At 40.9% G+C, this 26,669-nt stretch overlaps 1 protein-coding gene across 12 annotated transcripts in view; it reads right to left on the reverse strand.

Moving 5' to 3' along the window:
• Atp8b4 (ATPase phospholipid transporting 8B4 (putative)) overlaps window positions 1-26,669 on the reverse strand; it is a 204,028-nt gene that overhangs the window by 54,832 nt on the left and 122,527 nt on the right. For 11 of the 12 annotated variants that reach the window (XM_039106842.2, XM_063285310.1, XM_039106844.2 and 8 more), the window contains 5 exons: window positions 25,461-25,669; window positions 21,096-21,142; window positions 13,920-14,085; window positions 8,266-8,454; window positions 2,043-2,158 (listed from right to left, as the gene is read on the reverse strand). In XM_039106842.2, coding sequence (XP_038962770.1) covers window positions 2,043-2,158; window positions 8,266-8,454; window positions 13,920-14,085; window positions 21,096-21,142; window positions 25,461-25,669 — 727 coding nt within the window. The remainder of the gene's footprint in view (window positions 1-2,042; window positions 2,159-8,265; window positions 8,455-13,919; window positions 14,086-21,095; window positions 21,143-25,460; window positions 25,670-26,669) is intronic. The other variant, XM_039106851.1, reaches the window with a different exon arrangement.

A 26,669-nucleotide genomic window follows, 5' to 3' on the forward strand; every position in this document is an offset into this window, starting at 1 on the left:
AAATACTCAACAGAAGAATTGCCTGGATCAAACTGGCCTTTGGATATATCTATAGGAGGTTGTCTTGATTATTAACTAAGGCAGGAGGTCCCTGCCCACTGTGGGCAGGACCATCCCTATGCAGGTAGTTCCAGGCTATGTAAGAAAGCATCAGCCAGGGTGAGCCAGAGAGGAATCCAACAAGCAGGGGTTGAGGTTCTTGCTTTGAATTCCTGCCCTGTCATTTCCAGTGATGGAGTGACCTGGAAATAAAAGCCAAATAAACTAGAACACTTGGTAAGCGGACAATCTCCATGACACTTCTGGTACTTTTATCCTTCTAAGAGGGGTGATGGGCAAGATATTAGTGCTTGCTATGTGTCTCGCACAGCTGCAATAGCTAGAAACACAAGTAGATTGATTTTGGGGGTAATGTTGAAAACCTCACATGTCACTTCTGCCTTCAGAGGTCATTTTATGGGCCTCCAAACTACAAGTAAAACATTTTAATAGCCATTTCTGCTCCTTCAGGCCCTGCTGGTCATTAAGCATGGTTTCTCTATTGTTCTGATGTACAGTGCAGATACAGTTTTATGATCAGACATGTGCTAAATCACAAAGCACCCTGATTAGTAAAAAGAAAAAGGAAGTGCATGGTGCAAAGATGTGCTTTAGCCCACAAAGACCATAAGGAACATTAAGTGAATTCATCACCAGGTAGTTGGTAGCAGTTCAGACATTGCATTCACATTTACAAACCCCCTCTTCCAAGACCACTGCATCCCCTTCTGGTCTGGAAATCTAATTACTGCCTTTAAACCTTTTTTTTGTCTTCTTGAGTCACACAGACACGTCTTTGACTTTAACAGGAAACCCCACTGGGCATTGCCACTGACTCCCATTCTGTTCTGCACAACGGTGAATCCACTCTAAGAGGACACTAGAAAAGGGGACAGATGACTTAAGTCATCTAATTAGTCATGAAACACACACTTAATCCAAAATGGTTATTTGAGCAAGGACTTTTCCTATCATAAAACTATCCAAAATCAATAATTAGGTACAAATGTAAAGGCATAGAACATAGAAGCCAAAGGAATATGAATGCAAAAAAAAAACAGGTCTTGTTGGCCTGCCCTAAAAACAATTCTCCCACGCCTGCCCCAAAAGAAACTACCAAATATCTAGTGCCTTGGTGTTTGAGCAATGATAAAATCATATAGTTATCACTCTAATATATTTTTTTAGTAACCAAAAACCCTAAAAGACCATTTCAATCTCTGGAAGACATTAAAAGAAAAATCAAGAATGCTCTATTAAAAATGAAAAAATAGCTATGTTTATAACAATTATTACTAAACCATCACTTTTAAACTTAAAGTCAGCAGAGCATTTACATTTTCTGTTTTTAGAGGTCTTAAGGGGATGTTTTATAATAAAAACAACATCCAGCAAAAGAACTTGAATCATCAATAATTTTAATGGAGGAATAAAAATGGATAAAATAAAATTTTTGAACCATTCTCTGCAACATCCACAGGGGTCAACCAGAACTTCAAATAAACTGTTAACATGACACTAAGATGCCAGGTTTAAACCCAACATGTCCCTATTACTTCACAGTCCCTTGCTCTTGAGAGAAGAGCAAAGGAACTCCCTTTAGAAAGTTCCTGAAAAATATCAGACAAGTCTTAGAATGTGTGGGTTGAGCATCCATAGCACATAAGGGGCTCACAATTTGTAGCCAAAATGAAAGAAATCTTAAAGGGAAAGCTGGCTCCAGAGACCATTCTTTCGTCTCCATCGAAACACAGCCATAAAATAGGAGCCCTGAGGGACCCTGAGCTCACCCAACCATGTGGCTTTCTCCACTGTAATAACCCACCTATGCTAAAACTCTGATTGTGAGCCTGTTCCTAGACCATCAGGGACTGCCCTCTGTGGGATGGCTCCCCGGTGGACTTGCATTTCAGAAGTCAGCTCCTTTGCTGATATTTGTTAGCAAGTCCTAACCGTCGGGCTGTAAAGGCAGCTCCTGAGCTGAACTGACACGAGGCACTTACACTGAGATGGTCTGATGTCAAGGACAGCAGGTCTTCATTGGAAGGATGGAGTTTTTCAAACAAAATAGTATCTGCTCCTTTGGAATAAAGTTTTATCTGTCCTTCTGGGTTTCGAACTGAAAAGTAACCGTTTGGAAAAGTTGATTATTAGCACTGAAATCTGTGAAAACTAGCCCATCTGGAAATGGACATAAAGTTTTTGCCTAAACCAAAGCATTCACGTTCTTTGGCTAGACAATCACTACCTAAGTCAGTTGGCTTTATTCTTGTTCAATTAATTAAAACATAAATCCTTCTACTAGACATTCTGATTTCCCAAACTCAGAAACAAATAGTTTTAGTCTGATGTACATGGCCTAGAAAGATCCCCTTGCCTACTATTGCAAAATAACTGAAAGGTTTAAATCAAGCCATATGTATTAAGGAGAATTAAGAGCTTTTTTGGAAAGTTCTTGGTGTGTAATTCAAGATCTTCTGTTTAAATATCTATCACAGTTACACCAACCTGTCTCCTCACAGAATTCTATTCACAGTGAAGACTTTTATTAGATGGAAGAACAGAGAGAGAGAGAGAGAGAGAGAGAGAGAGAGAGAGAGAGAGAACATAGCAAAGAGGAACTCCAGAGTACAAAATTCACTCTCTCCTCTCAGGTTTTAAGTATCTTTGAGAGTTCTTCCTCCCCTAACTTAGAGCTGGTCAATCTGAACAAAGACAAGGTAACTGATAGCCCCACGACTTGGTGAACCTGTCTTAATCCATGCTTTGTGGTCCAATAGATGAGGAATCCTATTGGTGACAGAGTGAGGCCTTTGTTTTAAACTACTAGTCTTTTGTCTCAGGAAAGAAGGGTGAGGGAAAAGCTGTCATCTTTAGAACTTAGTCATGGCCCATTTCTCTGTCTGCCTCTCAGGGATTTGCCTACCTCCTAGTTTCTCAGGATGTTGCTCTGGTATTCTCTTACTCCCTTTGTTGCTTGGGAAAGTTCATTCATTTTAGTGATTTGCTCTTGGGTCAATCATAGCTACAAACAAAACTCCTCACAGAGTTGAAAAAAGACCCTTCTGTGCTTCTCCCACTGAAGTCTGTTATTGGTAGGGATGGTTTTGCTTGTTCTTCAGGTTTGGGAATGGCAGCCCTTACCAGACTACCTGCATTACTAATCTCACCTGTATATTCTATCAAATGTTACTTTCAAATACTTAAGAGTTGACCCAACTTTGCAGGCTTGGTTTTACATTTGACACCCCGTAGGCACCTAATAATATGAATGAATGAATGAATGAATGAATGAGTGAATGAATGAATGGTAAGGTTGTGTGTTTCCACACAACTGCCTGAGCTGCAACCTCACTTCATAGTCTGAACTCACACTTTCATAGGCTTCATCAACTAAATCTAAGGTCATTTCACGCCTTCCACTTAAAGTGCTCTCCACAAACAGGATGCCTTAGAACAGGAGAGCACAGTATATACTTTATTATCTATTTAATGGCCATAAGGTGAAGGTGGGAAACAGGCTAGCAAGGGGTATATGTCGATAAGCTTTTTTCCTTCATTAGGCAATTCAAGCCAAGGTATGAGAAGAATTGCACCAGACAATGCAGCTATAAAAGCTGGCCAATGGTCTTGAAACAAAGGACCATGACAAGATCCAGAGCAGAGAGATTCCTAGGGTATTGGGTATCTGCTCAAGCCAAGAAGGGGTTTAGAATAGAATGTGCTGGCTGTGGCTAATTAAGCTCTTTTTTTTGGTAGTTACAGTCTTTTGATTAAAATTTGATGATTTAGGGGAGTGGGGAGATGATAGGGTCTCATTATATAACCCAGGCTACCCTTAGTCCTCCCATGTGCTGGAATTATGATAAGCACCACACCTAGATATTTACAATTGAACATTCTCTGTCTCACAACAGATTTTAAGGGCTGATGCAATTTATGCTTTAGTGGTTATCTGCCATCTGCTTCTACTCAATATTTTGTTGGTGTTTGTTTGTTTATATACAGAATAACTGACCTTTATATGCAAATTAGTAAATAGACTCTTCCATAATGATATAATGACGTTCATATGTTTGCTAATTAGTAGATTCTATAACCTTTGACAAGCCACTATAGAAATCAACTTTTATTTAAACAACACTGACTTAAATAAGGGCTCTGGTCCCCAAATGAAATCTAAGCATGCTAGTATTAAAATCACACATTAATAAGCTGATGACTGAAAGACTCAAAACAAACTATAAGGTAGAAAATGAAGAAGGAAGCAGAAGCAGAGGAAGAAGGAGGAGGAGGAGGAAAAAGAGAAGAAGGAGGAGAAAAGGAGGAAGAGGAGAAGAAGGAAGGAGAGGAGAAAGAGGGAGAGAAAGAGAGGAAGAGGAGGAGGAGGAGGAGGGAAGAAAAGGCAATGGGAGACTGTGCTGGCTGGTTTTGTGTGTCAACTTGACACAAACTGGCATTATCACAGAGAAAGGAGCCTCCATGGAGGAAATGCCTCCATGAGACCCAGCTGTAAGTCATTTTCTCAATTAGTGATCAGGGAGGGAGGACTCAGTCCATTGTGAGTAGTGCCGTCCCTGTGCTGGTGGTCCTGGGCTCTATGAGAAGGCAAGCTGAGTAAGTCAGGGGAAGCAAGCCAGTAAGCAGCACCCCTCCATGGCCTCTGCATCAGCTCCTGCCTCCAGGTTCCTGCCCTGTGTGAGTTCCATTCCTGACCTTTGGTGATGAACAGCAATGTGGAAGTAAGCTGAATAAACCCTTTCCTCCCCAACTTGCTTCTTAGTCATGATCTTTTGTGCAGGAACAGAAACCCTAAGACAGAGACTAAGGAAGAGAGGGCAGCAGTGTCAGACATTTGCAGGAATATTGTCCCCATAGAACAGGCCACATGACAATCAGGAAGCTGGGATTGTTTCCTGCCTAGACTCAAACAGACTTTTCTACCCTAGCAGAGTCCCTCTTGAATTCTCCCCTGATTAAAATGATTAAAACCCAAGCAGCCAAAATAAAGCCTGTGAGCCCCACTCTGCTAAACATTGCCCTTTCTCATATGGGATCCATTAAGGCAGGCATCTGATGTCTGCGGTTAAGCTGAGAATTCCCCACAGCCCGTAATGGTGACTGATGCTGAGCAAAAGCCAAACTTCTCCCCATAGAACAATCTTAGGTTTTTGTCAACACCCTTAGAGCAAAATAAAATCCACTCTGAGCTAGATGAGGACCATTCACGCCTCCCCTGGGGTTGTAAAGAGAGGACAGCTCCTGCTGGTCCAACAGTGAGCCAACACCTGGAGCCACCTGTGTGCTTCTCAGCTGATGGAAGCTGCCTGCAGCTGTTACAGGAAAACTAATTAAAATGAGTAGCCTCAGTACAATCTCTCCATACTACGTTCCGGTAAAGACTCCAAACCCTATCATTATGGATATATATTTTTTTCCACAGTAGGAATTAATTTAATGCAATGACCAAGATGTTCATAAGTTACAGAGTATTAGGTAGAATTTCATGTAATGAATATCTGTAAAGATCATGTGCCTGTCAAGTGCTTGACCCTGGAGAGTCTAAAGATATGGCTCCCTGACCTCAAGTCCCCAGCCTATGAGCTGAGATAACCATGAGTCAGTCCCAGGAGAGGAATCCCACGGCTGTGTTGAACAAAGCATTCTGGGAAATACCATAAGATATAGTATATGTAGGAAAAGAGGAACAAATGGCATTTGAATTGTACATTACCAGATGAGAAGGGATTTTTCAGCCAAAGGGGATTAGGGGAAAGAATTGTTGTAGGTATACATTTAAAAACAACATATACATGGGGATAAAAGAATACAATACATTTCAGGAATAGTGAGTTATGAGGATTCTTGAGCACAAAGTTTAGAAAGTAGAGAAAAGTAGGTTGGTGTCACTTTGCATGTGACCTTTTGAGGTCATATTAGGAGCACTAAGCTTGGAATTCTGGGAAACCAGCATTTTTTAAGTGCTCACACTAGGAACATTCCCCTGTGAATTCTGGGAAGCCAACATTTTTAAATGATCAGGCTATGCCTTAGAAAAAGTAACATGTTGCCAGCATAGAGTATTACTTTAATAGAGGCAATTAGGTAGACACTACAATAATTCAAGTGCATAGTGACAAGACCCCTAACGGAGTCAATGATACTGGTAACTTAGAGGAAAGGACAGTAGAATTGTATTGAGGGGGGGAAATGTGGTTTAGTAGACACTATGTTTGCAGATAATTCTAGGATGCATTTGGAAAGGAAAGATTTAAGAAAGCATTGACGGGATTCTAAAGAAACTCTGAAATTAGAGAATAGCAAAGAATAATGCAGGTTTGAGAAACAACTCAAACACTCCAATGAAGAAATGACTAACAATGGGTAAATGTAGCCCGAGAGTGGTGTTTCTCCATCTGTGGTCTCTACAGTGTACCATCCACATCACTTAGAAGTTATCAGAAATGGAAACCTGGGAACTCTGCCTCCAATGGACTAGTTTACAAACCAGTGCCCAAAGCCAAGTGATCTTCAAATAGTTTTCCCAGCTTATTCTGATGGGGGCTAAAAGCTGGGAACCATTTTCTAGTACATAAAAGCTATGGCAGTGTCAAAAGCAAGAGAGCTACCAAGAAGGTAGGAAGACAGCTTTATGTGAGGAGGAGTTATTTTGATTTCTCACTGCTGGAGGTTGAACCCAGAGCCTTACACATCCTAGAAAAGCCACTGAGCTATCTCTAGAGCCACAGCTAGACTTTAAAGAAGACCGCCCCAGATTTAGTTATTTTCTTTGCATCTGACTAACTGTGTAGAACTTGTGTGCTATTTGATCCTCTCTGACAAATGACTTAAAATCTTTGAGTTTCATTTCTTGGGTCCTACGTGAGGATGATATACGGTTGACAGAACCAGAGATGCTTCCATTTTCAATAGATGGTGGTTGGCATAGAGACCCACAACTGGTCCAGATGTGAAGAATGAGAGATTGAGGGATGTTCAACCCTAAATGGGGCATCTATACCATTCGCCTCATCCCACAGCTCAGGGATTACTATGGAAGAGGGAGCAGAAAGAGTCTAAGAGCCAAAGACAGTGGATGACTACAAGGAAACTATCTTTTGAACACATCAGGGCAGCTACACATATGAACTCGTACCAGTTCAGACAGCATACAGAAAACCTGTGCAAACTCAAGGCAGACCAAATCCCAGCATGGAGTGGGGAGAGAATGGACATGAAGTCCCATAGCCAAGGAACTATTTGAAATTGATAGCTTCTGGGAGAGTACGGGTCTGTTTTTCTTTAAGTAACCCCTGGAAAGTTGACCACACTCCAGTGGAAGGCCACAAATCCAAGAATATATGATCATCACAAATTGGACTTGATAGATTAAAGAAAAAAAAAACAGGATGCAGAGTTGCGTGAGTAGGAAAGAGAAAGTTATCTGAGAGAAGATTGGGGAGGAAGTAAATATGATCTAAACCCATTATATACAATTCTCCAAGTACTAAGAACAAAAAAAAATTTTTAAAGATTAAAAGATAAAAGCCTGCTTAGAGAGGTAAGAGGATTTGGAGAAGGGGGTGTGTGACTCATCTGAGGACACTGAAATGGTGCTGAAGGTTAACACTAAGTTATAAAAGCATGGATGTGATGTGGTAATAAATAAGCTACCATCCCCAGCAATGGGGATAAACAGAAATAATGACTGGCATGAGGATGGTTCATGATGCTGAGCGGAAATAATGAATGATGTGAGAACTATGAGAACGGCCAATGATGCTGAGCAGAAATAATGGATGATCTGAGAACCGCCAATGATGCCCACAACAACCAGCAAAAGCTACACAGTTCAGAAACTCTCCTGAGCCGGAATTAAGTGGCTCTCCAGTCAGACTTCAGGATTTGACTGTCCGCGGTGTCGCCAATTTCAGACTCAGGTAAGTCCCTGCACTTTCTGTAACCCAGTTCGATTGTCTATAAAATGGGCATAAAAATAATAACGTGCACAGCAGTTACCTCAGATAGAGAATTCAGAATAACAAGCTCTTGTTGAATTTCACTCACAGATCACTACACTCTTAAAACTAAGTTGAGGGCCACAGGAGTTCATAACATTACAAAACTGTAGTAGCACATAGGCAAGATTTGAATTATCCATAAAAAGTATCAGCATAACTACAGAAGCATCAGGAGATCAATAATAATTGCAGCTAGCCAACATACCTATGACAGACATCCTTTTCCGGATGTTGTTGAAATCCAAAAAGGCGAGTAACTGGTAAGTAACTGGCGTTCCCAATTCTTCTATTGTAATTGTCTCTGGGGTTCGAGACTTAAAAATGAACCCAAAATTTCTAGCAGCAGTAACTAGAGCTCCTTCATCGGGTGATTGAACTTGGTAAACCAGTTGTCCTAAAAGGGAAGGAGACAAATACATTCTGTGCTGAGGGTAATAATTCATGTTCATACTTCCAATGTTAATCCCAATGCATTCTTTAATAACCAACCCCAGCATCAACTCTAAACATTTTCCTATCGGACTTACTGTCCAACTGTGAGTCTGTCTCTCCACTGTGATAAAAGTTTCTTGTCTTGGAAACCACAGTTCTTCACTTTCAGTGACTAGAGTTTCTAACAAAAAAAAACACGGCAATAGGACCCTCATATGATTCCCATATGATGCTCAGGGTAAGTCTTTAGAAGTAGTGGTTACTTAAATTCTTACTTTCATTTTATATTGATGGGACCTATGGCTGAAAGAGGTGATATGATCATTAGAAAGGTCAAACAACAAGGAGTAGGGAAGCACATAGTCTGACCTTTGCTAAGTCACTAATGACCTTTTCATGAGACTGAACATGTAAGATTCCACCAAAATATAAAGGATCAAATCAAGATGCTTAATAGCTATATGCTGTAGTGGAGCTAAGAGGAGAAAGAATGAAAAATGAAGAAAGACTAAAAAACATGCCTTAAAAATAAAAGTAATCCCTCTTACATAAAATTATATAGTGTTTGAAAAATAATCAGAAGGTGTAGACATTGATGGATCAATATTTACTGTTTATGGTGTTCAAAGATAAAGTGTTATGCAGTTGGTTTTTCTATTAATGGGTAGACTGTGGGTTTACTATGGATTCCTTGTGAAAAGAAAACCTTACTTCCCTGCATATATTCTTGAGTATACATTTATAAGCAAGCAATCAGGTAACAGGCAAAGGCAGGAAGATTTCTGTTAGTTTAAGGTCAGCCTGAACACCACACCACCCAGGGATGTTTAGCAAGACTCTGTTTCAAAAAATGAAAAAAGAAAAGGAGCAATGATAACATAGTTACTTCAGAGTCTCTCATGATTTTACCAGAAATAGGTAAGCTACAAACTTACAGATAGATAGATAGATAGATAGATAGATAGATAGATAGATAGATAGATGATAGATAGAGATAGATAGATAGATGATAGATAGATGATAGATAGAGATAGATAGATAGATAGATAGATAGATAGATAGATAGATAGATAGATAGATATAGATAGATGATAGATTGATTGATAGATTGATAGACAGACAGACAGACATCATTTACAGACAAATGAAAAAAGAAATGTTAAGGAACATAAAGCAGATACACATGAGTGAATCACACAGGCATCGACACAGTTATAAGCATGGCACCTGTGAGGTTTTAAAAGAATGAAAAGCACGGTGAGAATGTTGCATATGCCAGGGCAGCATTGATAACTATTAAAGGATCTTTGTTTTACTCAAAGAAGCCTTAGGCTTTCGTGAGTTTATTATGTTAAAGTCTCAATGTTAACTGTTAAAGTAATAAAGGTTCATTGTTTTCAAAGTAGCAGGAATCGAAAGGACTCAACCTATGAAAAGACAAAAAAGGAAAGAAGAGTCTAAGACAAAAATAGGATGGTTGAAAAGGGCTCCAGAGGTTATCAGCAGCTGAGCTTTAAGTATTTAAAACTAAGTGTAGTGATGACAGAGGAGAATGGAGGGATGTTCTCTGACCTTAGCTTTGTCTTCACTGATTTTTTTTAAATGTTAAAACAAATCATTTACAAGAGACATGGCCAAAATGTAAGCAGAGAGATTAACGAAAGCTAATGAAAACTAAGTGCCAAACACCTAGGAAGTAGGAACAAACAATCATTAAACTCTGAGACGAAAATGGCTACTGGAGAAAGTGAGGTCAAGGGGTACTGATACAAGCTGCGGTCTAATGAAGACAGAAATCTGAATGTTATCAAACATAACCTTCTAAAGCAAGCTTTGGTGGGACTACAACTATCAACTACAAGTGTGCTGTTCTTTAGGGCCACTGGGCATATTTTGATTAGCTGAGAAATCAAGTTGTCGAAATAATCCATTAAAAAAAAAAAACACTTAGAAGGCTAAGGCCCAGAGATAGCCTGGGCTACAGAATAGCAACATGTCACTCAATAAACAAACAGAGAAACAAAAGAACCAGACATTTGAGTAATGTAACTTAAAAAGTGTTGTATGCAATTGTTGAATGTGTATGTTTAGAATACAGGACCCCCAAGTGTACACTCATTTCCAGCATTTACTAAATGTTTATGAAAATTAAACATATACCAAGCTATTATCAAGCTTCAACAAATTTTAAAATTGGTACGATAAGGCAATGAAAGAGTTTTAAGTTTTTAAAACATATTTTATTGCATTTACCAAAAAAGTAAAGAAAAGAGAAAATTTTTCCTCAAGTGTTTGGATTTCCCTCCCTCTTGTTCTGAAACTTTACTCCAGCACAGACCGAAACCACAGTGTCTTCAAGCAACTTCCCCAGGAGCCAACTGCCACAAGGTTGCAGCAACGTCCTCAACCACGAGCTGAATTTTAAGAACTAAAAGCTTTAGTGTTGGATTTGTACTCTCGCCTTCTCTATAAGGGACATTTATGCAGAGGAGTTTAGTTTGGGATGCTCTTTAGCATGTAGGGATTCTCTTGAGCCTGGGCAGCATAGCCCACAACAAAAGCTTTGAAAGGAAAGCAAGTTCACATTTCCTCAAGATGGAACCCAACAGTCGAACTTAGTGTCTTGAGACGAGGGTTAGAAACACTTGAAATCATTCACATATCTAACTCCTTTCTCTCCAGGAATCCTTTACAGTGGCAAGAGGCATCAGCCAGCCAGAGAATGACTAAATGAAAGCGCAGCTGCAGGAAATGCTGGGCTGGAGTTCAGGGGGCTGAACTCTCATTCAAGCACAGCAGGGATAGAAAATGATACCTGAATATTTTTCAAAGCAATTGAATGATTTCTTAGAGGTTTGAACATATCCTTCCTTTTATGATGAGCTGGCGATTTCCACTCTTAAGTGTTTGGTCATCCTCCTCCCAATGTTTTTAAACAAATAATTTTGAAAAGACATAAAAAGCGTTTGTGACAACCAAAAGCTAGAACAACCTAATGTTATTAACAGAGAACTGGGAATGGGTGTGGTGTGTTCATACAGAGGAATGGTATTTAATAAAAAAGAAAAAGAAACTAGCAACAGAGACACCGGCATGATGCCAGAACAAGGCACAGAGTGTATACTGGACAATTCTGCTGCTTCAATGGAGGACAAGAAGAGAAACACACCTTGAGTGATAGAAGCCTATTAGCAGTTGGGTGGGCTAGAGTTTAAAGAAACTGAATAAATATGGTGGGAGTAACCTCTGCACTGATGGAGGAGATTTATGCCTTGATCCAAGCAGTGTTTCTAGAGATATTTGCAACTGTCAAATCTTACCAAGCTACAATGTGTGTGTGTGTGTGTGTGTGTGTGTGTGTGTGTGTGTGTGTGTGTGTGTGATATGCATGCACATACTTTGATTTTGATGCTCTGGATTACAGCACAATGTAAATTCTGAATATGCTACAATTAAAGAATGAATCTACAAATCTGAGAACTATCTGAAAGATAAAATGAGTGTTTGATCAATAAAGAAACAAAGATAGAGGAAAAACATATCGTTTAAAACATCTGCAGAAGAACATGAGGGCAGAGGCAAGGAAAAGCACCAAAGAGTCTTAAAACTCAGTCAACTAATGAGAACAGAATCTTAGGAGGCCTCATTAGTAACTTAATTGAAAAATTCCCCTTTGGCATTCCTGTACCACTAGGCTCCTTCTCCAGGCAGCTTGCTCTGAAGCAATATTTCTTCCCTGAATGCATCCTTAAAAATACTTTTCTTCATGGTGTTCATGCCACCTCAGGAAAGGGTCAAGATCTGAATCTGGGACCAGAGACGACAAGTGAATGAGTGTAATGGTGTTAGACTTCCACAGAATAGGAGGGGAAACGAGTCAGGAAGGTCGTATACGATTCTGTCTCTAATAAGAGCCCTGGCTGGTTGACTCCTAGTGTCAGTCCTGGAAAAGCGAGATGGTAATCTTGGTGACATGACTCTCAGAACGGAGGACCCCACAACCAGAGGACCAGTTACAAGATCTGCCTTACCCATACAATCTTAAGCAACAGACTATGGTAATAGACGGCATTCGCCAAGTCTCTCACACAAAGAGAACAGAAAACCAGTCAACCATAAATCAACAAACATTTGAGAACAACATAAAAGTTAGTGCAGAAGGAGAGGGGAGATGGGGAAGGGAGAGAGGGAGGAAGGGCTGGAGGGAGGGAAAGAGAGAGAGAGAGAGAGAGAGAGAGACAGAGAGAGAGACAGAGACAGAGAGACAGACAGAGACAGAGAGGAGAGAGAAAAAGAGAACACACTCAATAAAATACAGCTTACTGGATGAAACAAAAGCAAATTTCAAATTAAGTATAATTAATATCCTCAAAGAGATCTAAAGAATATCATAACATTAATGGAAAACAGAGAGTGCTATTAAAATGAAATAGGGTTTGGGAAATGAAATAAACTCAAAAGGCAGAAATGAAAGAAACTTCCTTAAGGCAATTCCCAGAAGGGAATATAACGATTCCTTGTGGTGTTAATATTATAAAGATCAATTAAAGCCATAAATATAATTATGTAAACCTTGAAAGCAATTAAAATCTAAAGAATGGGTTAATCCAGCACTTATTACTTCCTTGGGTAGTAATTTTAACTTAATATTTGGTAGCACAAAGAAACAAAATTTACAGGTAAAACTGTTAGACTCTGAAGAAGTTGATTCTCTGGCATCAGCAGTGACCTCTCAGAATCAAAGGTAAAGTGAGTCAGCTGGGTTTGCTGTATTTTATTAACCCTGAGCTCCAAATAACCATGTAGCATGTAAACGGCCTTGATCCGCATGATGACCACTGTGTTTTATGTAGATTTATCCCTACTCTATGGTCAGCTCCATCCATGAGCATGTGCTATGTGAATATCTCCCTATGTGTTCTGGGTACCAGAATTTCACAGCCCAGTGTGGGGCCCAATCATAAGAAGCATTTCATCCCAGCTGAAGAACCCATTTGGAGCCTTAGCTTTCCATTGGTACTGTCTCTTTTTCTTTAATGTATTTATGGGATCTGGAGTGCTGGCTTGGCAACTAAGAATGCTGGCTGCTCTTTCAGAGGACCCAGGTTCAATTCCTAACCCCCACAGAGCAGCTCACAAATGTCTGTAACTCCAGTATCAGGTGATCAGAGACCCTCACCTGTGGGCACTACACACAAATGGTATACAAACATACATGCAGCTAAGATATTCATACACATAAATAAAATGAATAAAAAATTAAAATTTTTCTTGTTTCTGTTAAGCGTTCAGAACAAAACCAAATAAAAAGCTGGAAACAAGAAAGTCTTGCTCAGAATATTCTACAGTTAATTCAAAAATCCTTCAGTTTGCATAGCCATGCTTCTCTTTGTCACATTTGTTAAAGGTTCATTATGCAGCACTTACCTGCGCTGTCCTCCTCTGACATTACAGTATGGCAGAGAGCAAGTAAGCGAAGGAATTCATGGACTTTGGGGTCTCCAAGCTCAATGGATTCCATCAGACTGTGGTCAAAGAAATGGAGTGTTCTTTCTGATTTTGATTTGCCCGAGAAGTCCACAGCCTCCTTTTTCTATAAGAGAACAATACCACCAAAACAAACTTTTTCCAAAATTAATCAAGTGTCTTTTCCAGTTTTTAACCTTTGCACATTTCATGGGTTGCAACTATCTGTCTTAATTTTAAAGAATCTGCAACCACTAATTCGTCCTGGATTGTTTCAAAACTAAAAATCGTCCTAGTAATATTCACATGTTCTTGTATAGCATAGTAAAACCTTTAGGGGCTGGGGATTTAGCTCAGTGGTAGAGCGCTTACCTAGGAAGCGCAAGGCCCTGGGTTCGGTCCCCAGCTCCGAAAAAATGAACCAAAAAAAAAAAAAAAAACTTTCATCCTTGAGTAAAGTTTATTTAGACACAGGATGTTAAAAGTGGAGGTGTGCTGCCCCACATATGGCCCATACATATACAGCCACCCAATTAGACAAGATGGATGAAGCAAAGAAGTGCAGACCGACAGGAGCCGGATGTAGATCGCTCCTGAGAGACACAGCCAGAATACAGCAAATACAGAGGCGAATGCCAGCAGCAAACCACTGAACTGAGAATAGGTCCCCCGTTGAAGGAATCAGAGAAAGAACTGGAAGAGCTTGAAGGGGCTCGAGACCCCAAAAGTACAACAATGTCAAGCAACCAGAGCTTCCAGGGACTAAGCCACTAACTAAAGACTATACATGGACTGACCCTGGACTCTGACCTCATAGGTAGCAATGAATATTCTAGTAAGAGCACCAGTGGAAGGGGAAGCCCTGGGTCCTGCTAAGACTGAACCCCCAGTGAACTAGTCTATGGGGGGAGGGCGGCAATGGGGGGAGGGTTGGGAGGGAAACACCCATAAGGAAGGGGAGGGGGGAGGGGGATGTTTGCCCGGAAACCGGGAAAGGGAATAACACTTGAAATGTATATAAGAAATACTCAAGTTAATAAAAAAAAAAAAAGTGGAGGTGTGGCTGAGGCATTTTATCCTGCTGGGAAGATCCTTAAACTAAGTGAATAAACAACTCAGAATAGCTTCAGGAAGTCCCTGAAGCCAACTAGATTCAACAAACCCCTTCCACCACAGGTATATAAGCAGTTGAGATATTTGTAAGCCCTGAAGGACACACTTAGACCATAAATACCTCCTGGAAGAGGTAGAGGATCAACCAGGCTACCTGGGAAGGCTCAGACTGACTGAGCGAACTACCTACAAAGGACACTTTCCAACCTGCTGAGCTGCGTATAGGATATGCACATTTCCGGATATCATGGGTGGTTACATTAACGTGGGCTTTGGTGCTACTCTGCTCCTGTAAATAAGCGCTCATCCACTTTCCTTTAAGGAACCTCAATAAAACCTATTGGCTCACCAAGGTGGAATTTGATCGTTACTTTGGTCTGTCATTGGTTCCGTCGGACTAAGTAGGTGTCTGCTCTCATATCCTTAGGAATCGTGTCACACAACACATTCACTGTGTACTTCTTCCCATTTGAGAACTCCAACCTGATCTCTACCTTTTGGCCTTCTGTTGATTTCACGTGGTCATGCCCTATCTTTTGGACATTTAAACCTCAAGTTTAGAAACTTTATGACAGTCTTCTAAGTAATGAAATGCTCTTTTCCCTTCACAACACACTATCTCTCAACTTCTCAGTATATAAGGACACTACAACCATTCAATTGCTTTGGTCCTCCACTTTTCCACTCTATTCCCATATCCAAGGCTGATAACATGGACCTTCTGCTTTGTAACTAAGTCTCCCATCCAATGAAATCACATGAGCAGAATTTATTGTTATCCAATCAACAGTCTAGCTTCACGCTGTGGCTGGACTGCCTTTTCTTTTGCTCCAAGTTCTGAATCCATGTGTATCACACAGAGACACTCAAGTACACGCCTGTGCCATGCCCACAATCCCTTTGCAGTCCATCCTCACTCTGGGGTGGGAGGAGATGCTTATTTTCATGTATTCTTGTCTTGACCAAAAGTTTCAATGTGTCCTTCTGCGGGATGAAGAAATGATGCTTTGTACAACATGCCCCTTTCTGTCTTAGCATGCTTTGATTTATTCACTGATCTAGTATTTACAGGAGCTACAGGGCTTAAGCTATGCTCTGCCAAGAGGCAGCTGCCACACTATCATTATATAGCTCGAATCGCCTACAAAGTCATCTAGCAGAGGAACAAAAAAATAACAACAACAACAACAACAACAACAACAATAATAATAATAATAATAATAATAATAATAATGTTTGAGGCTGGAGCTTGAAGCACTGTTGAGTTTACTCACTACCCCGTGGTACCCAGGAACCCAACACTGACAGCAAAGAGCCCCAGAGCTCTTTGGAGTCTTGTAGCAACAACATTTAAGAAGCTTGAGAGGACTAGAATGGTCTGAATGTCAGTGGGACACTCCAAACATTTCTCTCCACCACTATGTCTGTGGGACTCTGGCAGCCTGTCCTCCTATTCTCAATGAGACACCCTGTTGTCATTCCAGGATAGCAGCCAGATCCCTGAGTTTAGTACTATCCCAAGAGGAACAAAGAACAGGCAGGGCTTCTGCACATGAGGGACAGGCAGGTGACTTCCAGCTAGACCCCCAGAGCCCAATCCTTCTGAATTTCCCAGCTGGGACCCTGATGTGGTACAGAGACCAAGCCTCACCAGGATGACAGGTGCTAGGAGAGAAGGCAGAATCAGGAAATGAGCCTTGTTAGTACAATGGCAAGATAGGCTGGTGCTCACCAGTAGACATCTTCCATAGGTAAAATCCTGCTGCTCAGGCAGCAAGGCCGTATTCTACATTATGGGGCTGACTTGCACTTGGCAGGCCCCAGAGCCTAACGCAGGACATGAAGCTCATTCCCACTCCCAGGGCTGGACTCTGGCTGAAGTGTTCAGTAAATGGGAAAAGAGAAGTAGGACAGGGAGGGGCCCTGGTTAGGGACTTGCAATAAAAGCGGGCTGCAGTCAGAGCCAGCAGCCCTCACTGCTGCTCAGCCTTGTAGAGCCGAGAGTGTTTCTGTCAGTCAGGTTTCTTCTGCTGTGTGTTAAGCAGACCAGTGATGGGGGAAACCCACTGAGGCTGCCTCCCAGGGGTGCTTCACCGACCCATTGGGTTCCCTGGGAGAACTATGAGTTTGAGCTTGTGGGCATAAACCAGCCACCTCCTCCATATCATCTCTGTGGGTGCCCTCAAGAATAGCTAGATCCTGCCTGCCTCCAGCACCAGGGGACCTTGTCACAGAGAATCAGCACCAGCTGTTACTCTAATCAACTGTAGGGCCTCCAGGACTGTTTGTCACTCACCTTCCACACATAGAGCCTAGCATCATAGTTAATCCTGTGGTTGGGCAGCACTTGCAGTAGCAAGGATCATACTCTGCATGATGACCCATCAGGCTTTACCTTTCTACCTCCCATCTCTCCCCTAACCCAGGGCTCATGACCAATAGGGTAGACTCCTGGTCCAACCAGCTCAAAGAATCAGCTTGTAATATGCATGTAAGTGACAATGTAGTCTGTGCTGCTTCTTGGGGAGGTGACATACTTCTGACCTGACATGGCACTTATGTGCCTTGGCTTGCTTGGGGGAGTGGGGTACATTGCCAATTGCATTTCCTTGACCCCCAGAGCCAAAGCCTTTAGTGACATCTTTCATGTGAATCAGGGTACATATATCCACATTGCTGCAGTTCAGGAGCACATTAAACAAAACGTAAGTGTCTCAAGAGTTGGGAATCAATGGATAGCAAAGATCATAGCATTGAAAATGTCATCTTCAGTCCTACTTCCCACCAGTGTAGAGACCGTGACTTGAGATTTGCATTCTTCCAGCCATTTGAACAGGAAGATGAATCTATGCATAGTCCCTGGTGTTCTCTCTTAAGGTCACAGAACTCCACTTGTACTCTTTGACACCAACATTGATGGCAAAACCTGACCCGACTAAATTCATTTTGACAGCAATATCTAATCTGAAATAGCATGTGCCTTGTTATGGCCCCTTTTGAATTACTAATAGTTGTGACTTAACATTTACGATTGCAAATATAATAATGTGGTCTATTGGTAGGCACTTCCTTAAAGCTTACTACAAAAAAAAGCAGTAGATTAAAAACTATTATTTTTCCCTCACCCAGAACTTGTGGATTTCTAGCCATTCTGCCCTACCTTTGTTACTGCCATCTGTATCCACAGTTTTGGCATTTGGTTCTGTCACTCTGAATCAGCACTGGCTGTTACTCTAATTAGCTACAGGGCCTCCAGAGCTGTTTGCCATCCACCTTCCACATGTAGAGCCTAGCATCATATTTAATCCTGTGGTTGGAGCAGGTGCTACTCTTTAAAAGAGAGAAGCAGTGCTGAGAGAGATTATCCATTCCAAGATACAGCTTGTCAACACCTGAGGTAACCTTGGAGCCAAATGTAGGCTCACTGTCCCTCCAGTCAGCTCTAATGAATAACACTAAGTACTACTAAAATAAATGAACTGAATAAAAGTAGAAGTTTCTGACAGTGGGCCAGGAAACAGGCTAGCAGCCTCATGATTTGTGGCATGCAGAGCCTAACAAGCATCCAGAACAGACACTGTTTTCCCCATTTTGTGGATGAGATCTGAGCTGTCCAGGCCAGCTGTTCAGGAAGTGGCAAAGTCAGAACTAAGCAACATCTGACACTTTAAACATTTGCCACCACAGCTCTCTTGGTTACTTCCCCAGCCACCCACAGTTTAATAATCACCACCACTCGTTACGTGTTTGCATCATGCCGCCTTCTTTCTTCTTGTAAGCACTTGTTACACGTGGGATGCTGAATGACCTTGAAAAATGCATGAATGAAAGTGTGATGTCCAAGGCTGTCATTAGGTAGTGAAATGGACCTTTAAGAAGAGATAATTCCAGATAGGAATGGCTTTAATCATTGGCTGTGTGTCCTTACAAGAGATTAGGTACATCTCTTTTTCTTAAAATCTGATTCAAAATCTAACTGTTTGCATATAGATAGATAGATAGATAGATAGATAGATAGATAGATAGATAGATCCCTACCATGATATGCCACCATCCCCCACCCTCACTAGGGGCCGAGCCAATGGAGCCAACATATCTCGGACATTATGCCTCCAAAGGTAATCTAAATAAACCTTTTCTCTTTAGCTACCTCTGGTATTTCACTTAGCAATATGAAGTTTTAAAAAGCGCTTTTAATGTTTTTAATTGAAGCAGCACATGCAGGTGTCTATGCTCTCAAACTATTTAAGGGGGGTGCTTTAAGTCTCCTCTGAAGCTCATGTTGGAATTTAACTTCCTGTGTAATTGCATGAAAAGGTAGGAGCTTTGAGAGACGATTAGACAATGACACACATGTGCACACACAGAAGGATATAAGTGGCTACTGTGAATACTCATGGAGCAAACACTATTACTACGGGAAATGGACAAATCCCAGAAACATAGCCACCAAACATTAAGTCACGAAGAAACAGAAAACCTAAACAGGCCAATAGCTGGTGTAGAGACTGAAACAAGAATCCAAAACTTCCCAAAGAAGCTGGTAGGGTGTAGCCTGGCTGGAGTCCCAGCATTCTGGTGCCCAGTAGTTTCAGACAAGCAGAGGCAGTCGTGAAAACCCAACAAGAGAAAAACTGAAGACAAAATGGCTTTGCATATAAGAATATATCAAACATTTGAAGGGGGAATTAATGCCAACTGCATTCGAATTTCTCCAAATATTAAAAGGGAATCACCCCAAACTCATTTCATGAGGTCCAATTGCCCTAACACCAACACTAAAACCACAAAAAAGGATCTCTCTAATGAACACCGACGTAAAAATCCTCACAGACCCATCAGCAAATGGACCCCAACACCACATTCAGAGGATCCTACTCCACAATTAGATGGAGTTTATCCCTGGGTTGCAAAGATGGGATGGAATCGATGTGAAATATCATACAAGCAGAACGAAGACTAAAAACTTCACGACTGTTATCAATTGATTGGGAGAAGGCATTTGACATACTGTGATCTCCTTCTATAACAGACTCTCAGCCAAGACAGATGGAAAGAAAACATCTCAAGATAATAAAAGCCATCTTGGAAACCCCCAGTTAACACAACATTTTAAAAAATACAATATTATTTTTCCTCCAAAATCAAGAGAGGGGTCAGGGTGCCCGTTCTTACCACTTCTATTTGACACAATCCTAGAAGTCCTGTCCAGAGCAATTAAATAAGAGGGAAGTGGCAAACTATACAAATTAGGGGGGAAAGCAAACATTTCTATCTAAAGATGTGCAGGGTAAACTGCCACAAATTGGAGGACAATTTGCAATATTATCAACTTGTAGATGATCACACGTTTTTATGTAGGAATTCCATTTCTTATGTATCTGCATACGTTGTTTGCATGTGTATCTGTACACTGGCAGGCAGGCCTGGTACCTGAAGGCATCAGAGCCCCTGGAACAGTGCTGAGAATTGAAACCGGGTCCTCTGCAAGAGCAGCCAGTGCTCCTAACCACTGAGCCATCTCTCCAGTCCCTAGTAATTCCATTTCTTGAAATGCATTCCACAGGACACTCCTACACTATGAAATAACATACTTAGCGAGTTTTCCTCTAATTTTTCATTGCTATCAAACTATTAGACACATTCAAAGTTCCTATTAGTATTTCATGACCTATACTGTAGAACAAAAGTATAGTAGATTATCATTCAACAATTAAAAATAATAAGCACTTTAAAATTATCTAGAAAAGTTTCTGGGGCTGAGGAGGCTAAATAAGAATGTGTATATTGTCCCACCACATGATTATGAACAGTAAAACCCATGTACTTGTACGTGCAGAAATGACTCTAAAGATTTGGAAACTGTCTGTCCAAGAGACTTTGATTAGAAGAAATTTTAACCATGTAAATAGGTTTCGTGGTTTTTTTAAAAACATGTCTCATGATGGAGAGTATAAATCAAACCTTTACGAGCACATACAGTTTAAACTAAAGCAAAAAAATAGGAATGTATCTCGTCTATACCTTGGTTATTTCTTTCTTCTGGTCCAGGTCATCTAGCACTTCACCTGCTAAAATAAACATTGAAAATAAATAGTAAGTAAAACTGAAACTAGTTTTAGACATGATTTTAGAGGATAAACTTGCTGTTTTGTTTTGCTTGGGTTTCAGTTTTTGTTTTATTATATTCTGGAGAGATTAATATAATTACATCATTTCCCCTTTCCTTTCCCCACTTAAAACCCTCCCATGCGTTCTGTCTTTCTCTGCTTCAAATTAATGGCCTCCTTTCCATTGTTATTGTATGCACATATATGTGAGTATACATCTATGTCTAAATGTGATATATATATATATATATATATATATATATATATATATCACTCTTAGTGTGCTCTTTCCTGAAGCACTATTACAAGACAGGATAAAATTCAAATATTGACATCATATGTATAGCCCTATAAATGACAATTAATATAGAGGGATGCTTATGCTTAAGATAAAGCTAAATAAGTAGACATTAAAAAGAAAAATGCAAAACATGTGGCCCCAGCTTAGACTATCAATCAACGCCCATCAGAGAACCTTTGCTCTGCAGTGGAGGTGATTAACACAGACCCACAACTGATTGAGGAGCGGAGAATAAGAGGCTGTGGGGTGCTCAGCCCTAAACGGAGCATCTGCATCACACCCCACCCCTCCGCAGCTCAGGAGCCATGTCAGATGAGGGGGCAGAAAGACTATAAGAGTCATAAGAAGTGGGTGACTACAAAGAAAATGTTCTATGGATACAGAAAGGCACACACAACAGTTGAGACACCATGTGTAAGATCTGACAGTCTCAGGCCATCTAAAATGCCAATGTGTGGGGGCAGGGGGCAGAGAGGGACACAAAGTCACACTACCAGCTAAGAAGCTATGGAGGAAGAGAGAGTCCATTTTCTTTATGGGCACACCCTCCAGTAGGTGGAGTATCCTCTAGTAAAGGCCACACATCCAAAAAGCATGTGGGCAGCATAAGCTACACGTGACAGGCAAAGAAAGGGGAGGGCACCAAGTGTGTGGGTAGGGAAGCTCACATGAACCTAGGAGGAGTCAGGGGAGAGGGTGAACAGTATCAAAATGCACTGCACAAAAGTCCCAAAGAACTAATAACCAATGAGCAAACAAAATTAAGAAACAGAACACTGGTTGATAGTGTCCCCCATAAGAGTCATAAACTAACAAAAACCTAACCTAACCTAACAGTGCCTACCATGGGAAACCTCCTTTTGATATGGGGGTCAGGGTGAGGCCAAGAGACTTGTGAGACAGTAGATTGTCATGTCCTTGGTTACCTCCTAGAACATGAAGGCAAAACCCTACTGCTGAAGATATTTCAGACACAGGACCTGGAGAAATCAGTCTGTAACTGATCAGGAAAGCTCCTCCTTGAGAACTAGCTTTGCTAATGCATGAAGATGCTATGCATGCTGCCGGAGGGAGAACATGCTTGTTCTATGTTGTTGTGTGTTAGAAGTACATAATTATACTTTAATTTGCAGGGGGTCACAGTTACCTTGAGTCTTTGAAGAGATGTTGGCCTTTTGGAGCACAGTAGGAGTATTGAAGACTATAGGAAATTTCGAGATTGGATGACACACATTTTGGGTCATGAGATGACCATGAGCTTAAGGAGCAAGGGCTGAAGGTCACAGTTTAAGTGTGGCCTGTCACTCACAAGCTCCCATGTTTGAACAGCTGGTTCCCAGCTAGTGGCACGGCCTGGGAAGGGTTTGGAACTCGGGGTATTTTCTATGCTTTCCTTCATATTTGAAGGGTTGGGATTATTGACTAGGATTCTGCTTTACAGGAATGAGGTATCTGCATCCATCTGTACCAGACACTCACACCACCACGATTACTTACAAGCTCGCACCTATAAGACTTTAATTCAAGTTTCATGGATAAGAAAGCTGAAGAACGGAGTCAAATGTGGATGACTGTATTCTAAGAAGTCCACACAATGGGAATATATACCCATGTCTTTTCTTTCACATGTGACTCTGTTACAATACTCGATGTTTATTTGTGGTATTTCTGGAGTGCAGGTCTAAGTTATAAAGGTTTTCCACCTTGAGGTTGCAATTTCCTTGAGATTGTAGTGAACCTAGGCAACCTCCTACAATATAAATCTCGGAGTCACATGGTCATGGTCCTATCGTGACTACATATGCATTCATTCTAATTAAATGATGAAAAGAAGAGAAAGAACTGTGTCTTTGTATTGAAAAGTCCCCCTAAAAAGAGTCTATTACAGGGCTAGAGGTAAAACAGAAGAAGCATTAAAAGTCTAAGAATGTAATAATTCTGAGTACGGAAACAAGATGCAGATAGGTGTGCTGGATAATTTTATGTCAACGTGACACACACTGCAGTCATCAGAGAGGAGGGAACATCAACTGAGAAAGTGCCTCCATAGGACTGGGCTCTAAGCAAGGCTGTGGGGCATTTTTAAAATCAGTAATCAATGTGGGAAGGCCCATCCAATTGTGGGCGGTGCCATCCCTGGGCTGGAGGTCCTGGGTTCTATAAAAGGAGCACCCTGAGAAACCATGAAGAGCAAGCCAGGAAGAAGCATCCTTCATGACCTCTGCATCAGCTCCTGCCTCCAGGTTCTGACTCCCTTTAACAATTAGCAGTGATCTTGAAATGTAAGACAAACAAACGGTTTCCTCCCCCAGTTGCTTTGGTCATCGGGTTTCCTCACAGCAATGGTAAATTAGGTCAGAGTGAAAAGTTAAATTTTCCCAAAGTCCAGATCTATGACTCAAAACAAGTTAAACTGTACCCCATAAAAGCAATTCTGAACAGTATGGGTGTGTGCAAGGAGAAATATGTTTTATGGGTATAAATACATTGTACATCATAATACATATATAAACTGGGACCAAAAGAGGATGCTTAACCCTTTCTGTTCCTTTCTTGTATTCTATGAGGGAAATTATTAGCCTTCATACAGTTCTTAAAATAGGCAATTTTACAAAAATCTTGAAATCTCTGCCTGAAAATATCAAAAAGTTGTCTCTAAAAGTAACCCACAATAAACATGTCAACAAATGGTTATTGGTCCACGTGTCTAATAATTTCAGACTGCTTCTTAGAAATTATATCACTGGGTTAAAATGAATCAAAGGGATCTCTAAATTTCAAAATATCCCCTAATATTCTAATATTCTTACTCACTCCACTATTTAGGTCAAGGAGGTAATTTTAGACTCAAAACCTAATGTCCACAGATATTAAGTAATGGCCTAGCTATTTAGCAGGCATGATGGAGATGTAAGGCATGCAGGAACCTTAGTCTGGAAGTCATCGAGTCCACTCCCAAAAAAGGCAGGATAAGGGACTAGAGATATGGGAGAGCTGACGACAGCATCACTACATGGGTGATAGTGATGGGAGTCCACAAGCGTGAGGTCACAAGACAGGACAGCATAGCATAGCAGACTTTTCAATCCCTTGTTTCTTTCAGAGTCAAACCCTGCTTTAAATTATTTGACAACGTGTGAAGTTCCGTTCCCTTTAGGAGACAAAGGAAAGTTACCTTCTCTTGGAACTCCTTGACAAAATAAGTGACCTCCATGCATTAAGATAGGAGATCCAGAGGAGCATTGGGAAGGTCTCACCAGGCCTCCCTGTTCTCTCTTGAAGCAATTGCCTGGTAGATAGCCAATGCCAGCTTGAGATGGGCCAGCAACAAAAAGGATGCTTGGGTCCCCAAATACAAATTATTTATCCATACAGAAGAAACCAAAGGGAAACTTGGCGGTGAGGGTGCTCGAGGAAATGCGCGTTTCAGGAAACGCTAAACCCTCAGAAACACATACATTAACATTGATCCCACAGGGAACTGAGAGGGAAGCATAAGACGTTGGCTTAACCAGATAAATCATGCTGCCTAGGACTCATCTGGGGGATTGGGCCTCTGCAGCAGTTACAGAGCAAAGCCACAGAACCGTATATCAAAGGGAACCATCTCTACCCACGGGTGGCAACAGATCCTAGGTTTCATCAGACCGTTTCAAATGTGTGCACTAACTAGTTTGTGGATGTCCATTATCTGTCAACTATCACAGCAATGCTTAACTTTCCTGATGGTTTTGTGGATGTCCATTATCTGTCAACTATCACAGCAATGCTTAACTTTCCTGATGGTTTTGTGGATGTCCATTATCTGTCAACTATCACAGCAATGCTTAACTTTCCTGATGGTTTTGTGGATGTCCATTATCTGTCAACTATCACAGCAATGCTTAACTTTCCTGATGGTTTCGTAAGGGGATAGTGCTTTTTAATGATGCTGCTTATTTATTTGTTTGGTATCATTAAGAGAAACTATTCCCTTACCGTAGACTCTTCCATTAATGGAACATTTTTTAAAAGTCATGATGTTTTGGGTGAGAGTTCCTGTTTTGTCAGAGAAAATATATTCAATCTGGCCCAGCTCCTCATTGAGTGTGGTCGTCCGGGCTTCAGCAGGCATTGCTTTCGCAGCATAATACATCTTCCGGTCCCAATTTATAAAATAGCTGTGTCCCAGACGGATTACTTCCACACTGTGGTCCATTAACATGAGGAAGAAAGGGAGAGGGGGGTAGAATCTATCAATACGTGAACATACAAAGCTTTGCCAAAATCCTCAAGAGTTTCAAAAATAAAAATTCAAAAAAGATATAAGTGCTTTGTCCCTAGGTCCCAGTGATCGTCAGAAATGCCTCCACTGAAAATCTGCTCATAAACCTTGGTGCCCAAGCTATTTCCTTACAGCATCATAAAGTGAGATGGCTGGCTCATCAGGAGGCCTCGGGCAAGGGCCTGTGGTTCTCTATATTAAACAGGCCCAGTGGAGTGTTTTGTGTGGCGTGTTCATTTGAAACTCCATCTGCATCTCAGAGTAAACGATTCCTTCCTGAAGGTATTTGGCATATATCTAGCTGGAAGAAATGTGTCCTCAGACATTGATGTGGTTTGACTTTCAAAAGAAGTCAGCAGCAAGTCTCTACTAAGCTGTAAGCAAACAGTGATCAATCTTAGCTAAAAACAGTTTCCCACCGTCCATCCACTAGGAAAAGAGTAGTCTTTGTGCTGTAATGGCCTATAATTCAAACTCCAGAAAGGGGAAGTCTGTAGCCAAGGGTCTTAGTCCAAATGTCTGTCATCTATAATACCAAGTGGGGTGCCCGAAAGATTATTACAATGTGAGGTATCAGTTTTCATAGAAATTTTAGTAAGGGATTTTCTTAGGTTTGTATTATATTGTTAACTGCTTGCAAAAAAACTATATTTCATAAAATTAAGAGCAGCTTCATTGATAAGAATATGGTTTTTTCCTGGAATTCCATCTTGGACAGTACTTATATTATAACACGTTCAACTTTGCTTTATTTCTATATAGCTCCACACCATAGCTGGACAGATTTGTGCCTTGGACACTATGTATTTTTATCAGTAGGATAAGGTTTTAAGTTATTGCTGATCTAAAGGAAAGCTTTAAAGTCTGTGTGTGTGTGTGTGTGTGTGTGTGTGTGTGTCACTCACATTATCAGATATCAAATA

This window comes from Rattus norvegicus, chromosome 3 (assembly GCF_036323735.1).
Source record: "Rattus norvegicus strain BN/NHsdMcwi chromosome 3, GRCr8, whole genome shotgun sequence".
Lineage (NCBI taxonomy): Eukaryota > Metazoa > Chordata > Mammalia > Rodentia > Muridae > Rattus > Rattus norvegicus.